Below are 19,913 nucleotides of genomic sequence, written 5' to 3'. Positions count from 1 at the left end.
GCCCAAATTCCATCCTGTTCCCGCGCGTCGCCCTCCAGGGTCGGGACATTGAAACAAACCCCTGCTGCTTTCATGCTGTGAGCTCCGCGCACAGGCCTTTCTTTCTGTCCCTGCAACACGGAGCGCACCCCCTCCCCACCTCGGGGGTTTGCAGCGGCCCTTTCCTCTGTTTCTGCAGACAGGCAGCAGGCACCCCTGAGGGCTCTCCAGCGGCCCCCACACACCACCTTCCTCCTTCAGCCCCGTCCCAGCATTCGTCTCCCTAAAACTTAGCACCGCTTGTTTATTGTCAGCCTCCCGAACTGTCTGGGTTACGGGGGATCCGAGATACCTGGACGCTGCCTGGGCACATAGTAGGTGCGCAGTGCGTGCACACTGCCTGGCATCGGGCCCTCGCACACAGTAGGTGCGCAGTGCGTGCACACTGCCTGGCATCGGGCCCTCGCACACAGTAGGTGCGCAGTGCGTGCACACTGCCTGGCATCGGGCCCTCGCACACAGTAGGTGCGCAGTGCGTGCACACTGCCTGGCATCGGGCACTCGTGGGTCACTGAATGGATGGCCGGTTGCAAATCCCTCCCTAGAAACACCCAGCGTTTTCCTAACTGCCTGACAGGAATAACCGGGAGTGTCTGTTTAAAAGTGCAGCGTACTCCCTCCTCCCCCTCCTTTCTCCCCTCCCCCTGCCTTCCCCCCCCCCCGCCCCCAAATACTGGAGCCCACCGCCCTAGCGGAGGGATCCGGGCATCTGTGATTAGGCCCCAGGGAGCTTTCTTCTCAGGTCTGCTGATGGGGGGAGCCTGGGTCCCCTTCTCTGCTCGCCTTCCCACCCAGTCACTGAATTTACATGGTTAAAAAGGCGAAATAAAACAAAAAAATAAAACAAAATAAAGTGGAGATGCCGGGGATTGAACCCGGGGCCTCATACATGCAAAGCATGCGCTCTACCACTGAGCTACATCCCCTGGGCCTGGCAGCTGCGGGGCGGGAGGAAGACCCAGGATCCTTCCGCTCGCACGCGCCCCTTCCCGAGCTCAGCGGCTCGGATTCAGGCGGGTCCTCCCACGCCGCGTGGAAGCCCACGGACCAGGCCCTGCACCCGGGGAGGCCTGGCCCGGAGCAGGCGGGGGTGAGAGGAAGACAACGCCATGTCCATATGGACCAACGCGGAGAAAGCCAATCAGAGCTCGTCCTCGTTAGTATAGTGGTGAGTATCCCCGCCTGTCACGCGGGAGACCGGGGTTCGATTCCCCGACGGGGAGGCTGCGCAAAACTTTTAAGTCCCCTGTGACACACGCACCCGACACCATGTGCCTCGCGGTTGTCCCTGCAAACCTGGGCAATTGGGGCGCCACTAAGGAAGACGGGCAGGTGCGTGGCGGTGGGCCAAACAGGTCCCCGTCTCGCGTGTGTTTTTGCATTTGTATCTCCGGTCACCAGCTAGCAATTCTGCAGCTCGTATCGCGTCTTATCACGTCCCGGGCAGTGCTGGGCGCTGTGCAGGTCTGCCCTGGTTTAGTCTCCACCCACAGCAACCTCCGGGGTAGGTGCTGCTTCATCCCATTAGACAGATGGAGAAACTGAGGCCTGGGGAATGGCTGTGTGACCTGCCCACGGTCACCTCATCACGACCTGCTCCGGGCATGGGTCCCCTCTGTGGAGAGGGCAGGGAGAAGGCGGGAGCGACCCCTTGACTCCATTCTCCACCTTTCTGGACTCTTTCATCTTCTTTTTCTTTCTCTGTCCCTCCTTCCCCCTTCCCCGTGTTCCTCCCTCCCTCCATTTTTATCAGGATGCTACTCCTAATGCTTTTCAAAGGCCCGCTGTGCATGGAGAGCAGGGGGAGTCCGCGCCGTCCCCTCGCTCCTGAAGGGGTTCGGGGCGTGCCACTTGGTGTATAGATGGTTCTGAGCCTCAGTTGCCACACATGCCCTTCCTGGGTGATTGACTTGTTGTGACACCCAGATGAACTCGATCACAATCCATCAGACCTCCTACGTGCACCCAGAAGACAATGCACGCGCTTCTCCACGCAGCCTGGCAAGCCCTGGCCTCGCCCGCCTCTCTGGCCTCGCCAGGCGCCCTCTCCCCCATCACCCTCTCCCCCATCACCCTCTCCCCCATCACCCTCTTCCCCTCTCCCACGCCGGCTCGGCTCGCTGCTGCTGCTGCTGCTGCTCCTCCAATCAGCCCCTCCTCCCTGCCTCAGGGCCTTTGCACCTGCGGTCCGGTCCCTCCAAGGGCCTCTTGCTGGGGTCTCAGCACCGCGGGCTCGCCATGCTGCAGGTCTTCTCAGCTCCCTGCTTCTCTCGCTGCCGTATCCCCGAATGCCACCCCATCGCTACGGTTTATTTTGCTTCTCAGCACAACTATGATCCCTGAACTATCTCGTTCCTGGATTCGTGGATGAGCCATAGGGTCACCAGGTGTTTGGCACACACTTGCCAGATGACCTCACATCATGGACACTCTCCCCACCGGTGGGTCCTCCCCCCGGGGCAGCCCTTCCCACCCACCTGGTTCCCAAAGGGAAGAGTCAGAGCCGCTCCTGGATGCAGACCTGCTGGTTTGCTCACGCCTTGGGGCTGTGCGGGCGCCCAGGTGTGGAGGCCGGATCTGGGGCACTCGCTGCCCTGAGGAAAGCCACCTTCAGGCCCGTGGGTCACCCCACAGGCCCGGCGTGGTCAGCATGCCTGCACCTGGGCGCTGCCTGGGGCGCTGCACCCACGGGTGACCTTGTGCTTTTGCACGGAGAAGGGAGCTTGAGAAAGCTGAGGTCTGAGCCAGGCAGGGTCCGTCCATCCGTCCTTCCATCCATCCATCCATCCATCCATCCGCTTATGACTTCACAGCTATCTGTGGGGCACAGGTTATGCTCCAGGCACGGCTCTAGGCCCTGAGGGATGCAGCGGTGACCCAGACAGAGGGCTTTCCTGCTCTCGGAGGGGGGCCGGTGGGGGGGGACAATAACCTAAGCGAACAATCCGCAATATGGGGCTGCGGTCGTGTTGGGAGGCGTGATCATGGAAAGCTTCCGGGAGGCGGTGGCCTTGAAGGACGGGAAGGGGCCTTGCCTGTAGGTGGGGGCGGGCCCAGCAGGGGTGGATGCCGGCGGATTTTCGGCTCCCCGCCCCGGATTCCAGGGCGGAGGGCGATGACGCAGGGCCGCGAAGAAAAACATGGGGAGGAACCACGAAACGTGCGACTACAGCCGCCGAAATAGCTCAGTTGGGAGAGCGTTAGACTGAAGATCTAAAGGTCCCTGGTTCGATCCCGGGTTTCGGCAGCTCTCCTTTTTGTTTTTTTTTTTTCTTTTCCTTCCCCCCCCCCCCCCCCCGAGCGTGGTGGAAATAAACGAATGGAGAAGAATCATAAAGGGGGGATTTTACTTTCTTTGTTTAAAACAGCTCCGAGTTTCCCACCGGGAGCCCGAGCGGCTGGAAACTTCTCGATGCGTCCCTTCTGGGGGAAATCCCACAAGAGCCAGCTTTTCCTTGACCCCCTATTTATTTTATGTCGGAAAAGCTGATGAAGCTGCCCCGCGTGTGTCGGCTGCTGTGCGTTCCCGCTTCCCTGCGTGTTCATTTCTGCTCTCTGAGCGAGCGCAGCTGCGGGAAAGGATAGAGCGGGCAGACCCGCGGGGCGTGTTCAGAGCTGAACACCTTGAAGACGGGAGAGACTGAAATAAAAAGTCGAGCACAGCCGTCGAGGTGGAGATGCCGGGGATCGAACCCGGGGCCTCATACATGCAAAGCATGCGCTCTACCACTGAGCTACATCCCCCCGCACTCGGGGACCTGCGGGCCCTGCAAGTGGCGGCATTTCTCCGCCTGCATGTGTTTCTTGCTTTCGGGGTGCTCAGCGCCCCCAAGGGTCCGAGCAGGTCCCTCCGCGCAGGGCAGAAGCCCGCCGCCCCCGCCGCGCAGCGGGGAGACCGCGGGGAGGGAAGCGCGCGGCAGCCGGAAGCGCGCTGTTTCTATAGGAACAAGTGTGGAGGCGCCCCAGCATGGCTCGTCCTCGTTAGTATAGTGGTGAGTATCCCCGCCTGTCACGCGGGAGACCGGGGTTCGATTCCCCGACGGGGAGGCTGCGTATATTTTTTACTATTTTTGTTTTGTTTTCCAGGAGCAACATTTCAATCATAGATCTGCTGGCCTTGTATGTATACATGCATAACTCATGGATGCAGACAAGGGGTTGGGGAGGGCCTGAGACAGGGTGCGGGGTTGGCCGGAGGGGGTCGATGGGGGCAAAAGGGGGGACCTAGGTCATCCTTTCAACAATAACGATGGCGTGAATAAATAAGTAAACAAACAAAATACATGGAAACATACCCTTGGGTGAGGATCCAAAGGAAAAGAGTGTGGAATGGAGGACCAGAGTGTGTTCTGTACAGTCAGGATGGTTCTGTTTTGTGAAACAAACAAACAAAAAAAAAAAACAACAAAAAAAAACGAAGAACAGGTCTGTTTGCAACGGGATGGTGTCACCAGGGAACAGGTGGCTGGAGGGGGAAGAGGTTGGAGGGGTCGGAGGTGTGCTGACGGAAGGGGGCCAGCCTTCTGCGGGTGAGCACCCCGGGGAGTATTCAGAAGTTTATGTTCTGTTATGAACCAGTGTCCCCCTATAGATTTCCTTTTTATTTAAATTCCTTCCTGCACCTCCACCAAGAACAAACAAAAATAGGGGGCCTCTTCCCTTTCGCTCCTGGTTCCAGGATGGGCTGGAACTCCGGCTGTGAGGTTAAGAAAAGCAGGCCTCTTTGGGAGAAAGAAATATCGATTTCTTGTTCCCCTTACAGGGTTTTTAAAAAAAACAAAAAACAAAAAACAAAAAACGTATCTTTCTTGCTTAAAATATTACAGATGTCCCCCCTTTTTATTTTCTCATTGGCCCCCTCCCCCCTGCCCCGGCCCGCCCCCCTCCCCCCAGGCCTTCACCACACTATTGTCTGCGTCCATGGGTTATGCATGTATGCATACAAGGTCTTTGGTTCATCTCTCCCACCCACGCCTTCTCTCTGAGATCCGTCCATCTGTCCCCCGCTTCTATGTCTCTGGATCTGTTTTATTCACCACCAGTTTACATTCATGCGTTCCCTGGTTGCTTCTTGTGTGTGCCCTGACTGGGGATTGAACCTGCAACCTTGGTGTACTACGCATTTAAATGTATAAAATTTATTTATTAAATAAAAAGGGCACTGCACATTTAAATGTATAAAATCTATTTAGGAAAAAAAGATTTTAAGATTAGAGTCTAGCAGGGAATTCCAGGAAGTGGCACTGCAGGGCTGGGGGATGTAGCTCAGTGGTAGAGCGCATGCTTTGCATGTATGAGGCCCCGGGTTCGATCCCCGGCATCTCCATTGTGTTTTTTTCTCATTCTTTCGCCTGTTCATCCTTAAAGCATAACAGGTGGGGTTTTCCCCACAGTCACGATCGGCCCTTCCTCCAGCCTGGAATGTCCCAAATGCACTTTTGCTGGAGGAGGCGAACCGGAGCAACTCAGAGAAAAAAGTGAAGGAGGCTGAACCGACGTGATCAGGGGTGGGCAAACTTTTTGACTCGAGGGCCACCATGGGTTCTTAAACTGGACCGGAGGGCCGGAACAAAAGCATGGATGGAGTGTTTGTGTGAACTACTATAAATTCAAAGTCAACATCATTACATAAAAGGGTACGGTCTTTTTTTTTATTATTATTTCAATAGTTTTATTCATTTCAAACATTTTAACAAGAAGAATGTAAACACTAATTATTATAATTTGAAACTTCAAAAAATGGAGGAATCATAGCACAATAACATACCTTCTATTGAAGATGGCAAAGGCAAAATAAAATTGCCTAACAAAGGAAAGGTACAAAAGCCTTTCAAATTAAACTTAAATATAATAAAATAATTTAAAACTAAAACAAATAGAAAAGAACAAAATGTGTAAACAGTCAATTAAACATTTTCTTTAGTGCAACTTCCAAATTATGCCCGGGACGTAGATGTAGATGGCAATGTAGACTGGGTTGGAAGGTTTTTGGTCTTTAAAACATCCACTTCAGTGGGAACAGTGTTGTTGGTCTCCTTTTTAGCTAATGCTCTGACACTGTGCTCTCCAGGGGCGTGTCTCCCTACATCACCACGATAACGTGTCTCCGCATTCCCAGGGTGATGTCGGGGGACGCATCCGCGGGCATTACAAGGAGCCTCTGGAAGATGGAGAGGTTGTTCCTTCTACTGAATGGGGATATAAATCCGCCCACTCAGAAGAAGGAGCTGCGGCTGTGTTTCCCGACGTTGCCATGTTAACACTGCTGCTGGGGAAGGAGCGGAGGGGAGAGCAAGAGAACCCTCCGCTCTTTCGGCTCCGCAGGCCGGATAGAACAGCCGAACGGGCCGGATCCGGCCCACGGGCCGTAGTTTGCCCACAGCTGGACGTGATGCTGGGAACCACAGCAACCCGAAGGCCTGCAGGGCGGGGACTCAATCCCGGCCGCCAGGGGGTGCTGTGTAAGCCAGGGGTCAGAGGTGTGCGCCGGCCTTGCCCTTCGCCTTCTGTGGGGTCAGGAACAACCTCTTCCAGAGGGAGCCGCCCGAAAGGAGACGGGCATTCCCAGCAGGGGGCTTGCGCCCTGCTTCATCAGTAACAGGACCAGGATGAATGGGTGTAAGAATGAACGAATGAAGTGCATGAACGCTTTATACTTGTACGCTGTGTTTTATCCCTGGAAATGAAAGCTATTTTTCATTCCAAGGAGCGGTCCTGTTGCATCCTACGGCTCCAGTTCTTTGTCTGCAGTAATAATGGGTCCTCGTCCGTCCATCTGTCTCGTTTGACTCCACACTTGTGTGTGTTTTTTAAATATATATATATTTTTAAAAATATATACATTTTATTGATATTTTACAGAGAGGAAGGGAGAGGGATAGAGAGCTAGAAACATCGATGAGAGAGAAACATCGATCAGCTGCCTCCTGCACACCTCCCACTGGGGATGTGCCCGCAACCAAGGTACATGCCCTTGACCGGAATCGAACCCGGGACCCTTCAGTCCGCAGGCCAACGCTCTATCCACTGAGCCAAACCGGTTTCGGCTTAAATATATTTTTATTGATGTCATAGTGGAAGGAAGAGGGAGAGAGGTAGAAACATCGATGACCGGAGAGAATCATTGATCAGCTGCCCCCTGCACGCCCCACACTGGGGATTGAGCCCGAGATCTGGGCATGTGCCCTGACCGGGAATGGAACGGTGACCTCCTGGTTCATAGGTAAGACACTCACCTACTGAGCCACGCCGGCCTCGCATTTTAAAACATCGCACCCACCCTCCAGAAAATTGAAAACATCCACCTTAGATCTGCAAAGCCCTCGTTCCTGAGATGAAACAAATTCCTGAAGTGACTCACCCTGGGGCGGTGGCTGGTGGCGTGTGGGTGGCAGCTCCTGTTTCTAAACAAACAAACAAAGGTTGAAGTTTAATTTATGAGGCCTCACAGGAAACTAATGATACGCTTCTGTTTTACTGTGTAGCTGACCATTACGTACTTGTTATGGTGTTACCGGGAAACCCCCTGGTGGGCTCGGCTGCCTGTGTCCAATCACGTAGGCAGGTTGGATCCTATGAGGCGTTTATTGAGAAGGCCAGCCCACCAAGAAGACAGGGCGCTTACAAGCATCAAATCCTGCCTTCCAGCCGGTGCAGGGGACAGGACTGCAAGGGGAAGGGGCTGGGTGAGGCAGCCCTGGGGGCCCGCAGACGTCAACTATTGCCTGGCCATGAGATGATGGTGAGGAGATGATGTGGATGAGATGATGGTGAGGGGATGATGTGGATGAGATGATGGTGAGGAGGTGATGTGGATGAGAAGATGGTGAGGAGGTGATGTGGATGAGAAGATGGTGAGGAGGTGATGTGGATGAGAAGATGGTGAGGAGGTGATGTGGATGAGATGATGGTGAGGAGGTGATGTGGATGAGATGATAGTGAGGAGATGATGTGGATGAGAAGATGGTGAGGAGGTGATGTGGATGAGAAGATGGTGAGGAGGTGATGTGGATGAGATGATGGTGAGGAGGTGATGTGGATGAGATGATGGTGAGGAGGTGATGTGGATGAGAAGATGGTGAGGAGGTGATGTGGATGAGATGATGGTGAGGAGATGATGTGGATGAGATGATGGTGAGGAGGTGATGTGGATGAGATGATGGTGAGGAGGTGATGTGGATGAGATGATGGTGAGGAGGTGATGTGGATGAGATGATGGTGAAGAGATGATGTGGATGAGAAGATGGTGAGGAGATGATGTGGATGAGATGATGGTGAGGAGATGATAGTGAGGAGGTGATGTGGATGAGATGATGTGGATGAGATGATGGTGAAGAGATGATGTGGATGAGAAGATGGTGAGGAGATGATGTGGATGAGATGATAGTGAGGAGATGATACTGAGGAGGTGATGTGGATGAGATGATGTGGATGAGATGATGGTGAAGAGATGATGTAAATTATGAGATGATGGTGAGGAGATGATGTGGATGAGATGATGGTGAGGAGATGATGTGGATGAGATGATGGTGAGGAGGTGATGTTTTGACTCCTGGTGGGTCAGTCTGACCCTATGTATCGGTTCTGCTTACTAGATTCACAGCAGGGTCACCTCCTCCATCGCTTCGCATGGGGAAACTTAAGAAAAACTTCACCCCCGCTTCACATATGAGAAACATAACCCCCTATTCATATAAGTATATGTGTTCTAAGATTTAAAATAATAGGGTCATTTTTCAAATTAATTCAGGTGCTCTATCAAATTATAGGTTCCCCCCTATCAATACACAATGACAATGGGGGAAAAATACCCTAAAGAAAAAAAAAAATTAGCCATAGCTGGTTTGGCTCAGTGGATAGAGCGTCGGCCTGCGGACTGAATGGTCCCAGGTTTGATCCCGGCTGGGGACATATGCCTGGGTTGCAGGCTCGATCCCCAGTGGGGGGGTGTGCAGGAGGCAGCCGATCGGTGATTCTCTCTCATCATTGATGTTTCTATCTTTCTATCCCTCTGCTTTCCTCTCTGAAATCAATAAAAATATAAAAATAAAAAAACCCACCACAAAGTCCCTTAGATGAGGTCCCTGGAGAAGTCAACTTCATAGAGACGGAAAGCGGGGTGGCGGCTGCCCTGGGCCGGGAGGATGGGGCAATGGAGGGTTGGTTAATGGGTCAGAGTTCAGTTTTGCAAGACGAAAACAGTTGTGGAGGTGGTTGCATAACAGTGTGAGTGTGCAAGGTGAATATGCCACCCCAAATATGCCACTTTGCTGTTGTGGTGAATGCTTTTAAATATATCTTTATTGATTTCAGAGAGGAAGGGAGGGGGAAAGAGAGCTAGAAACATCCATGAGGAGAGAGAATCATGGATCGGCTGCCTCCTGCACGTCCCCCACTGGGGATCAAGCCCGCAACCCAGGCATGTGCCCTTGACTGGAATCGAACCTGGGACCCTTCAGTCCACAGGCTGATGCTCTATCCACTGAGCCACACCAGCCAGGGCGTTAATGCTTTTATTGATTTGAGAGAGAGAGAGAGAGAGAGAGAGAGAGAGAGAGAGACATCCATATCAGAGAGAAACGGGTCAAACGCACACAACCCGGGCACGTGCCCTGACCGACCACGGGGAATCCAACCAAAGGCTTTTGAGTGCCTGGGGCAACTCACCCAACTGACCCGCACGCGGCCAGGGCGAGGAGAAGCCACTTGGGTATCACGATGAGCTGAAGGCACCTGAGAAACCGCCAACGTGGGGAGAGCCTCTCCCCCAGCCCCCTCAGCAGTCTCCCCCCCAAGGAACTGAGAGGCCCACCAGCGGACCCTGGTCACAGGAGTGAAGTTAGGAGAGGACACCACACTTGGTCACAAGCGATCCTGTCCCCCCCAACCCCCACCCCCTTCCCCATGTGTCTTTCCTACCAATGACTCCCCCTCCCCTAAGAGGCCTCCCCCCTCTCCCCTTCTCCCTGCGGTGTTCGGCCTCCAATCTAAACTGGCTTCCTGGATGGCTCCTGGTCCCCAGGGTGTCTCCCACCCGGACAGCGTTGCAGGGAATGAAATCTGGGTTTTCCTCCTCCTGGGACTCTCGCCCGAAACCGGGGTCTCTAAGAGCTCCCCTGAACGGGGTAAGCCAGGCCATGGGCATCGACCTCTGAACCGGGGGCCGCGGCTCCATTCCGGGGGTCAGGGCCGTGTGGGGCGGGCAGGAGGTGTCTGGTGGGTGATTCTCTCTCATCGTTGCTATCTCTCTCTCTCTCTCTCTCTCTCTCTCTCTCTCTCTCTCTCTCTCTCGGAAATCAATAAAAATACCTTTTTTTCAAAAATGGTTCGTGAAGATGGTTCCGTTGGGTTATGTCTGTGCTGCCACGATTATTTTTGGAAGTGCCAGGAAGGTAGGGGGAGGGACCGGTTATTTCTGAGCTGGAGCAGCTGTGTTCTGCTGCGAGACGCGAATGTTCCAACGCCCCCAGGGAGAAGAGGGAGCAGGGCCCCTGGGTTCCGTGCGGGGCGTGTTTTCTCGTGGTGTTTTCTCCCTTTTAAGGTTGCGTCACCCATGAAGGATGACAACGCACCCAGCTCTCCCGGGAACAGGCCCGACCGGCCACTGTGTCCTGGGACATTCCCCGGACGGACGCAGGCTGAGTGGCGAGTGTCCTACAAGGTTGTCACCTTCATGGCAGCTGAACCCCCTGCGGGTAGAGGAAGCACAGCAGACACGCAGGCACCAGGCCCATCTCTGCCCCCCCCTACCCCCCTGCCCCCACGCCCCACCCCTGCAGCCCTCACCCAGGCCTTTGTGAGCTCAGTACATCATGTGCCTGGGGGTGGGGTGTTGGGGGGGTGTGAGGGGGGGGGGACTCACCAATCCGGCCCTGTTGCTGGGCCTCTGTCACGCTGCCATTGGTGGCAGCTCTGACGCTGTGGCTGCTGGGCCGCCAGCAAAGGACGGATCTGAGTCAGGAAGGAGCTGGAACTGGATCGCGTGACTCACCCTGCCTCTGGCACATTCTAGCACACTGCCTTCTGGGTCAGGGGACGGTGGGTTGGGGAGCAGCGTGCCCTGAGCCCCGATTCCCTGAGACCCAGTGGGACATGCAGACTTTCCAGGGACCCCCGCCCCCCAGAAGCCTCTGGAGACCTGAATCTGGGCATTGTCGACATGAGGGCCAGGTGGCTGTGTTGGAGGGGGGGACTGTCCACTGTAGGGTGTTCAGCAGCGTCCCTGGCCGCCCCCCAGTTGTGAAGACCCAAGTAGATCTCCCCGCGGTGCCAGTCCCTCCTGGTTGGGAAAAACAGCAGCCACTTGTCTTGGGGAAGGTCATTCTCTCTTCTTCTTCTTCTTCTAATGTAATTTCTTTGTTGTCTAGTGTATTACATAGTCTCCTTTTCCCCCTGCCCCCCCACCCCCCACCCCCCACTCCTGTGTCCATTGGCTCCGCTCATCATTTTCTCTCCTCCTCCCCGTGCCCTTGGCCGACCTTGACTTCTGTGGGCCAGCACGAATCACGCGGGCGGACTTCAGTCTGGGGCGGCAGGCGGTTCGGAATTTGTTTTTCCTGCTGGAGGCAACCTGGGTGTCCCCCCCCAGCTCACCCTGGGCCCACGCCCCGGCCCCTGAGCCTGTCTCCTTCCTCCTCCGCTCGCCTCCCTCCCGGCCCCGCACACCTTCGGACTCTGGAAGAAGCTGTCACGACCACGAAGCTCCTGACTCAGCCTTGACACATCCTCCATCACGGGCTCCGGGCAGAACAACGCCCAAAGCAAACGGGGTGCAGCGGGGAGGGTGTGTGCTCCCCTTAAAACCTCCGACCTTCGGCCTGAAATCCAGGGAGAAGTGACCCCGCACAGAGCCTCCGTGTTTTGTTCCTTTCGAACCTCTTTCCAGAAATTTAGAAAGAAGCCATCTTTTTTTATTATTATTATTTATTTAACTACATGAGTATTCTGTGTTTTTTTTAATTTAAATTCTTTATTGCTTACATGAGTCTCCCTTTTCCCCTCATTGACCTCTCTCTCCGGCTGCTCCCACCGCCCCAGATGCTCCCACCCCCCCCAGCTGCTCCCACCCCCCAGCTGCTCCCACCCCCCAGCTGCTCCCACCCCCCCAGCTGCTCCCACCCCCCCCCCCGGAACATGCCCTCACCCCCCAGCTGCTCCCACCCCCCCGGAACATGCCCTCACCCCCCAGCTGCTCCCACCCCCCCAGCTGCTCCCATCCCCCAGCTGCTCCCATCCCCCAGCTGCTCCCACCCCCCCAGCTGCTCCCACCCCCCCAGCTGCTCCCACCCCCCCAGCTGCTCCCATCCCCCCCAGCTGCTCCCACCTCCCAGCTGCTCCCACCCCCCCAGCTGCTCCCACCCCCCCAGCTGCTCCCACCCCCCCAGCTGCTCCCATCCCCCCCAGCTGCTCCCACCTCCCAGCTGCTCCCACCCCCCCAGCTGCTCCCACCCCCCCAGCTGCTCCCACCCCCCCAGCTGCTCCCACCCCCCCAGCTGCTCCCATCCCCCAGCTGCGCCCACCCCCCCAGCTGCTCCCACCCCCCAGTACATGCCCTCACCCCCCAGCTGCCCCCACCCCCCAGTACATGCCCTCACCCCCCTATGGTCTGTGTCCATTGGTTAAGAAATGACCTTGACAGAAGTCTAGACTGGAAATCCCCGGGACTCCCCCCGCCCTGCTACCCGGGAAAATGACATTTTATCGGTCTCCATTTCCCGGTCGTGCGTTCATTCTCTTGGGAAAACGTTAAAAAATGACGGAGGGTGAAATCTGTTGTGAACTGCTCAGACCTTCTTCCTGAACTCAGCCATCGGGAGGGTGTTTGCTAATGGCACTAGCTTTTATTTTTTCGTCGCTTGGCGAATGGCCCCAAGGTTAGTCGTATTTTTGTTGTTGTTGTTGTTACCTCTCATTTTTTTTTTCTCGAAGGCCTTAAAGGGTAGATATTCAAGTCTCCCGTCCCGTCCCCGTTTTCAGGAACTGCACGTTTTCCTAGAAGAGTCCAGAAGGAACAGTGACTAAGAAAAATGACACGAGGGGGGAGTGTTTACTGTAAACTTCTAAAAAAAAACCAAACCCTGTTTTAAACGTTCACCAGGTAAAAACACTTAAAAAACAAAAGGCTGGCCGAAACCGGTTTGGCTCCGTGGATAGAGCGTCGGCCTGCGGACGGAAGGGTCCCGGGTTCGGTTCTGGTCAAGGGCATGTACCTTGGTTGCGGGCACATCCCCGGTGGGAGGTGTGCAGGAGGCAGCTGATGGATGTTTCTCTCTCATCGATGTTTCTAGCTCTCTATCCCTCTCCCTTCCTCTCTGTAAAATATCAATAAAATATATATATATATATTAAAAAAACAAAAGGCTGAAGACGTGACCCAGAGAGATCACAAAACAGATCACCGTCAACAGGAAAAAGGTCCCGCGGGTGACCTTGTTCTCCCCGCTTGTCCCCGAGGGGAACTTCCCTGTGGAATCACAGCTCATCTTTGGGATGTTAAACAGGTGTTTGTTCCCTCGTTCCCCTCGTTCCCCTCGGACACACACGGGGCTGAGAGTCCACCCGTGTCTTTCTAAAACCTCAGGCTTAAATGGGTTCCATGCCTGAGGTCAATGGGTTACCAACCCAGCGCGGCCTCCCAGGGGTCCTCAAACTGCGGCCCGCGGGGACATGGATCCAGCCCGCCCGGTGCCGCTGCCTGTCCTGCTTAGCAGCCGACCCGTCCCGGGCCCGCAGTGCGCATAGGAATTTGTTCATGTTTTTTTTTTTAAACTATAGTCCGGCCCTCCAGCGGTCTGAGGGACAGGGAACTGGCCCCCTGTTTAGAAAGTTTGAGGACCCCTGGTAGACTCAAGGACCACCGTGCCCACCCCCCCCCCACCAAACAGGAAGGGGAAAGAACATTCTAGAACCATCTAGAAAGTTCTAGTCCTGCCCAGCTTTCAGGTCCAGCTCAAATTGTGGTGTGTGTGTGTGTGTGTGTGTGTGTGTGTGTGTGTGTGTGTGTGTCTTTTGTAGTCTTTTAAAGAATTTATTGGGGGCAAATCGTTCTTTTTTTTCTTTTTTTAAAAAGTATGTTGGGCCCTAACCGGTGTGGCTCAGAGCGTCGGCCTGCGGACTGAAGGGTCCCGGGTTCGATTCCGGTCAAGGGCATGTACCTTGGTTGCGGGCACATCCCCAGTGGGAGGTGTGCAGGAGGCAGCTGATCGATGTTCCCCCTTCCTCTCTGTAAAAAATTAATAAAAATATATTTAAAAAGAAAAATGAAGCTAAATTAAAAAAAAAAAATGTTGCATGTCCCCCTCTTTCCAAAACCCAGCGCAGACTCACCGCGGCCGGGTCTCCCACGCAAACCTTGTTTTTCGCTCCTTTGCCCGGAGAACCCAACCCCCGCGTGTCCCCAGCGGCCCCCAGGCCTCGGCCGGCGCCCAGGCCCCACGCGGACATTTGCCGAGTCATCCGCCCTGTCCCGGTGCCCGCCGGGGGGATGGGCCGGCCGCCGCCGGTCGCGGTGGGGGTGGGGGCTGAGGTTCCCGGAAGCCCTCGCGACGCGCCTGGGGGGCGGGGGGCGGCGTGGCGAGAACTTTAGGGTAACACAAACACTATCAAGATCTTACAGGTGACCCCAACAGAAAGACCCCTCCTATTTGCGGGGGGGAGGGGAGTGGGACCCCGACTCCGCACGAGGCGCTGGGCCGGACCCGTCAGTCAAGGGTGGGTCCCGAGAACGGCGGGGGACGGTTGGTGCTGAAGGAAGGGGGCGTCGGGGTCGGCAAGTGGGATTGAGGGGTGGGGGGGACGCGGGCTCGCCCACCCGCTCCGAGCGCCCGCCGACTCCGTGCCGGGTTTTCGCTTCCGCCGCGGGCACCCCTCCCCCCGCCCCACGCCCGTCCTGCCGAGTCAAGCGCCGGCCGCGTCCGCGGACGTAGCGCGCAGCAAACGCGCTGATCCCTCCGCCCGGGCCCTCAGAAGAGCCGCCCCCTCGCCACCCGGTTCCGCCCAGAGTGCCAGCCTTCGCCATAGAACATTCTAGAAGGGGAGTTAGAGGACACGGAGGCGCTCGTTATCCCCGCGGAGGGCGGAAGGGCAGAAGGGCGGAGAAAAGTAGTCCCTCGTCCTCGTTTCTGCGGAGGGATCCGCAGGCGCGGCGCTTGCGTGGCTATATAAGGCGGCGTCGGGCGTGGCGCACGCAGTTCGCGGTCGCTCGAAGCGCAGTTGCTGTTTTTCTCTTCGCCCGCAGCTTCCTTCATCGCCCTTGGTGAGCGGGGACGGCCTCGGCCGCGACGGCCGGGGGGTCTCGGGACCGTTCAGCTCCGTGGGGAGCGGCGGGGGCGGCAAGCGGGGTGTCCGCCGCGGACGGAGGGCAGCTGAGGGGGCCTTTAGTCGTGCGGGTCCCGCGAGCCGGGGACCCTGAGGGGAGAGGGCCGCCGCGAAATGGCGGCCTGTGAGGCGGCTGAGGGGCTGGCGGGCAGGCTGAGGGGGAATGTGGTGGGGAGACGCGGCAGGCGCTGCGGTCGGAGCGGGGAGAGCGCGGTTGCGGTTTTGGTTTTGGCCGGACGGGGCTGGGCAGTGCGTGTGGGTCCACCATGGGGTCTGTCACGGCCTAAGGGGCCGGAAGTCCCCGCGGTGTCAGAGCGCCGTGAGGGGGCCCAGCCCGGCCGGTGCCGCTGCGAACCGACCTGCACCCGCGGCTGGGGGTGCGCTCGCGTGACGTCACCCCGCTGTGGGCGCACAATGCCGGGTGGGGCCGCCTGCCGGTCGGGCGTTAGGATTCCTTTCTGGGGTGGCGGGACGCAGGGCTGGGCCTGGGCCGAGCTGACGGGAGACAGACGAGCAGGGAGGGCGAGTGCGCGAGCCCGGAGTTTACTTGGGTCCAGTTTCCCTGCTTTTCTCGTGTAAGTGCCCGGACCTGGGGTTCTGACTTTGCCAAGGAGATTCCGTTTCACCTTCTGAGGTGTTGTAGGCAAGTTGCATTTATTTTTCTAAATTTAACAGGGTGACACTGGCTCGTAATACTATGCAGGTTTTAAGTGTCCGTGTCTATGATAAGTGATCTGTGTTGTGTTAGGCAAGTTGATTTGTTTGTTTTTTTGGGGGGTTCTTTGCCCGGGGCAGGTGTTTATCTTAGTCATTGGGGCCAATAAAAAAATGACACTTCTGCCAAAACCGGTTTGGCTCAGTGGATAGAGCGTCGGCCTTCGGACTCAAGGGTCCCAGGTTCGATTCCGGTCAAGGGCATGTACCTTGGTTGCGGGCACATCCCCAGTAGGGGGCGTGCAAGAGGCAGCTGATCGATGTTTCTCTCTCATTGATGTTTCTAACTCTCTATACCTCTCCCTTCCGCTCTGTAAAAAATCAATAAAATATATTTTTAAAAAAATGACACTTCTAGCGTTAGGAATGTGTTGACTGGTGAATTGCCTGCTAAACTCTCCGTCTCTTTCTGTTCTAACAGACAATGCAGATCTTCGTGAAGACCTTGACCGGCAAGACCATCACCCTCGAGGTCGAGCCCAGTGACACCATCGAGAACGTCAAGGCCAAGATCCAAGACAAAGAGGGCATCCCCCCTGACCAGCAGCGGCTGATCTTCGCCGGCAAGCAGCTGGAAGATGGGCGCACCCTGTCCGACTACAACATCCAGAAAGAGTCCACTCTGCACCTGGTCCTGCGCCTCAGAGGTGGGATGCAGATCTTCGTGAAGACCCTGACCGGCAAGACCATCACCCTCGAGGTCGAGCCCAGTGACACCATCGAGAACGTCAAGGCCAAGATCCAAGACAAAGAGGGCATCCCCCCTGACCAGCAGCGGCTGATCTTCGCCGGCAAGCAGCTGGAAGATGGGCGCACCCTGTCCGACTACAACATCCAGAAAGAGTCCACTCTGCACCTGGTCCTGCGCCTCAGAGGTGGGATGCAGATCTTCGTGAAGACCCTGACCGGCAAGACCATCACCCTCGAGGTCGAGCCCAGTGACACCATCGAGAACGTCAAGGCCAAGATCCAAGACAAAGAGGGCATCCCCCCTGACCAGCAGCGGCTGATCTTCGCCGGCAAGCAGCTGGAAGATGGGCGCACCCTGTCCGACTACAACATCCAGAAGGAGTCCACTCTGCACCTGGTCCTGCGCCTCAGAGGTGGGATGCAGATCTTCGTGAAGACCCTGACCGGCAAGACCATCACCCTCGAGGTCGAGCCCAGTGACACCATCGAGAACGTCAAGGCCAAGATCCAAGACAAAGAGGGCATCCCCCCTGACCAGCAGCGGCTGATCTTCGCCGGCAAGCAGCTGGAAGATGGGCGCACCCTGTCCGACTACAACATCCAGAAGGAGTCCACTCTGCACCTGGTCCTGCGCCTCAGAGGTGGGATGCAGATCTTCGTGAAGACCCTGACCGGCAAGACCATCACCCTCGAGGTCGAGCCCAGTGACACCATCGAGAACGTCAAGGCCAAGATCCAAGACAAAGAGGGCATCCCCCCTGACCAGCAGCGGCTGATCTTCGCCGGCAAGCAGCTGGAAGATGGGCGCACCCTGTCCGACTACAACATCCAGAAAGAGTCCACTCTGCACCTGGTCCTGCGCCTCAGAGGTGGGATGCAGATCTTCGTGAAGACCCTGACCGGCAAGACCATCACCCTCGAGGTCGAGCCCAGTGACACCATCGAGAACGTCAAGGCCAAGATCCAAGACAAAGAGGGCATCCCCCCTGACCAGCAGCGGCTGATCTTCGCCGGCAAGCAGCTGGAAGATGGGCGCACCCTGTCCGACTACAACATCCAGAAAGAGTCCACTCTGCACCTGGTCCTGCGCCTCAGAGGTGGGATGCAGATCTTCGTGAAGACCCTGACCGGCAAGACCATCACCCTCGAGGTCGAGCCCAGTGACACCATCGAGAACGTCAAGGCCAAGATCCAAGACAAAGAGGGCATCCCCCCTGACCAGCAGCGGCTGATCTTCGCCGGCAAGCAGCTGGAAGATGGGCGCACCCTGTCCGACTACAACATCCAGAAGGAGTCCACTCTGCACCTGGTCCTGCGCCTCAGAGGTGGGATGCAGATCTTCGTGAAGACCCTGACCGGCAAGACCATCACCCTCGAGGTCGAGCCCAGTGACACCATCGAGAACGTCAAGGCCAAGATCCAAGACAAAGAGGGCATCCCCCCTGACCAGCAGCGGCTGATCTTCGCCGGCAAGCAGCTGGAAGATGGGCGCACCCTGTCCGACTACAACATCCAGAAAGAGTCCACTCTGCACCTGGTCCTGCGCTTAAGAGGAGGTGTCTAAGTTTTCCCTTTTAAGCTTTCAACCAATTTAAATTGCACTTTTCTTTCAATAAAGTTGTTGCATTCCCAAGTAGTGTGATCTTTTTTCTTTTATCCTTGCTAAGGTTATTTTTATTTAGGTGGAGTGTGAGGGATCAAGGTTTTTAGGCTAACATTTTGTGGTAAGGAGGTAATGTTAAAATGTGGCCTAATATAGTTGTGGGTAAGAAAAGCTGGCACATTGGAGGTTTGCAGTTATAATTTTCCGTTTTTCCATATGTGCACATAAATGTAGATATATTAGTAAACTACTGACTTCAAAATACTGAGTTTGGGCATAGTGTTAGGTACCTGAGAAGGAAAGTTTCTGGAATACCAGTAAGGAGATACAAAAACGGTGGGAGCGGTTGAAGGGAACATACAGTAGAAACTTTAAAATACATAGTTCTATTTAAAATCAAAAGTTGCATAGAAAGTTAATCTGACCATATATATTTTTTTATATTTTTTATTGATTTTTTACATAGAGGAAGGGAGAGGGATAGAGAGTTAGAAACATCGATGAGAGAGAAACATCCATCAGCTGCCTCCCGCACACCTCCTACTGGGTATGTGCCAGCAACCAAGGTACATGCCCTTGACCGGAATCGAACCCGGGACCCTTCAGTCCACAGGCCGACGCTCTATCCACTGAGCCAAACCGGTTAGGGCTCTACGGTATTTTTAAAGAAAGGTAATGTTCTGCATTATGCTAGTGGTTATTTAGAGAATTAAAGCTATTGGTTGAAATAAAATTGCTAAAGATTCAATATTCCTCAATTTCATGTAACAGCAGATGCAGTTACTATATAACTGTGGGTGAAACAATTTGCCCTTGGTCCCCAGAAATCCCGTCTCCAAAGAGCACTAGTCATGGTGTAGAGAAAAATGTTTTCTCACTTGCTAACAGTAAAATACCTGACGTCAACAGGTTTAAGTCCTACATTTAGGGGATTATAACTAGGAAAGCCCTTAAATTGTAGGCAAATCCATTCTGGTGGGTTTCTCACTATGTTGACATAAATATGTAATGCATATATCAGTGAATTTCTGTGACTCACTGCAAGTCCTGGAAGTCCAGAGCCATGTCCCAAGAACCTCAGCAACCCCACCAGCACCTCCAACCACTTCAGTCACGTCGGGAGTTGTGTAATTTTGACATTCATTACAGAACGAATGCCCTAGCTGGTTTGGCTCAGTGGATAGAGCCTTGGCCTGCAGACAAGGATCCTGGGTTCGATTATGGTGCCGGTTTGCGGGCTCAATCTCCAGTAGGAGGCACCAGATGGATGGTTCTCATCAAGGATGTTTCTATCTCCTCCCTCTGAAATAAAATATATGTGTATATATTTAAAATGATCATAACAGGAAATAAAAACTCAGTCGCCGCTTCTTGAAAATGACCACTGCAGGACAGGCATTGCGAAGTTCCAATTCATCTTGAGAGTCCAGGTACAAGTGGGTCGGTGGCTACAAACAGGTGAGGAAATGGGACTGGGTTGTCATGGCGGCCTGATGCCCCTTGAGATAAACGGAGATCCGCCTGCCTCCCCCAGGGCTCGGAGGGTCTTGCC

At 55.2% G+C, this 19,913-nt stretch overlaps 1 protein-coding gene and 1 long non-coding RNA gene across 2 annotated transcripts; one reads left to right on the top strand and one right to left on the bottom strand.

Annotated features, from left to right (window-relative positions):
- Positions 1–12,648: 12,648 nt before the first annotated feature.
- Positions 12,649–14,514, bottom strand: LOC308238280. The gene is made up of 3 exons (XR_013959537.1): positions 14,365–14,514; positions 14,193–14,260; positions 12,649–13,029 (listed from the first exon to the last, which is right to left on the bottom strand). It is a non-coding gene; the product is annotated as an uncharacterized lncRNA (long non-coding RNA).
- A 433-nt stretch (positions 14,515–14,947) lies between these two features.
- On the top strand, positions 14,948–18,391 carry UBC (ubiquitin C). The gene is made up of 2 exons (XM_080649977.1): positions 14,948–15,292; positions 16,490–18,391. The coding sequence occupies exon 2, from the start codon at positions 16,493–16,495 to the stop codon at positions 18,320–18,322; it is 1,830 nt and encodes a 609-aa protein (XP_080506103.1). The 5' UTR covers positions 14,948–15,292; positions 16,490–16,492; the 3' UTR covers positions 18,323–18,391.
- Positions 18,392–19,913: the final 1,522 nt, after the last annotated feature.

This window comes from Plecotus auritus (genome assembly GCF_963455305.1).
Source record: "Plecotus auritus genome assembly, chromosome: 13".
Lineage (NCBI taxonomy): Eukaryota > Metazoa > Chordata > Mammalia > Chiroptera > Vespertilionidae > Plecotus > Plecotus auritus.
The sequence above is the reverse complement of the archived record's forward strand: the minus strand, read 5'-3'. Positions and strand labels throughout refer to the sequence as shown.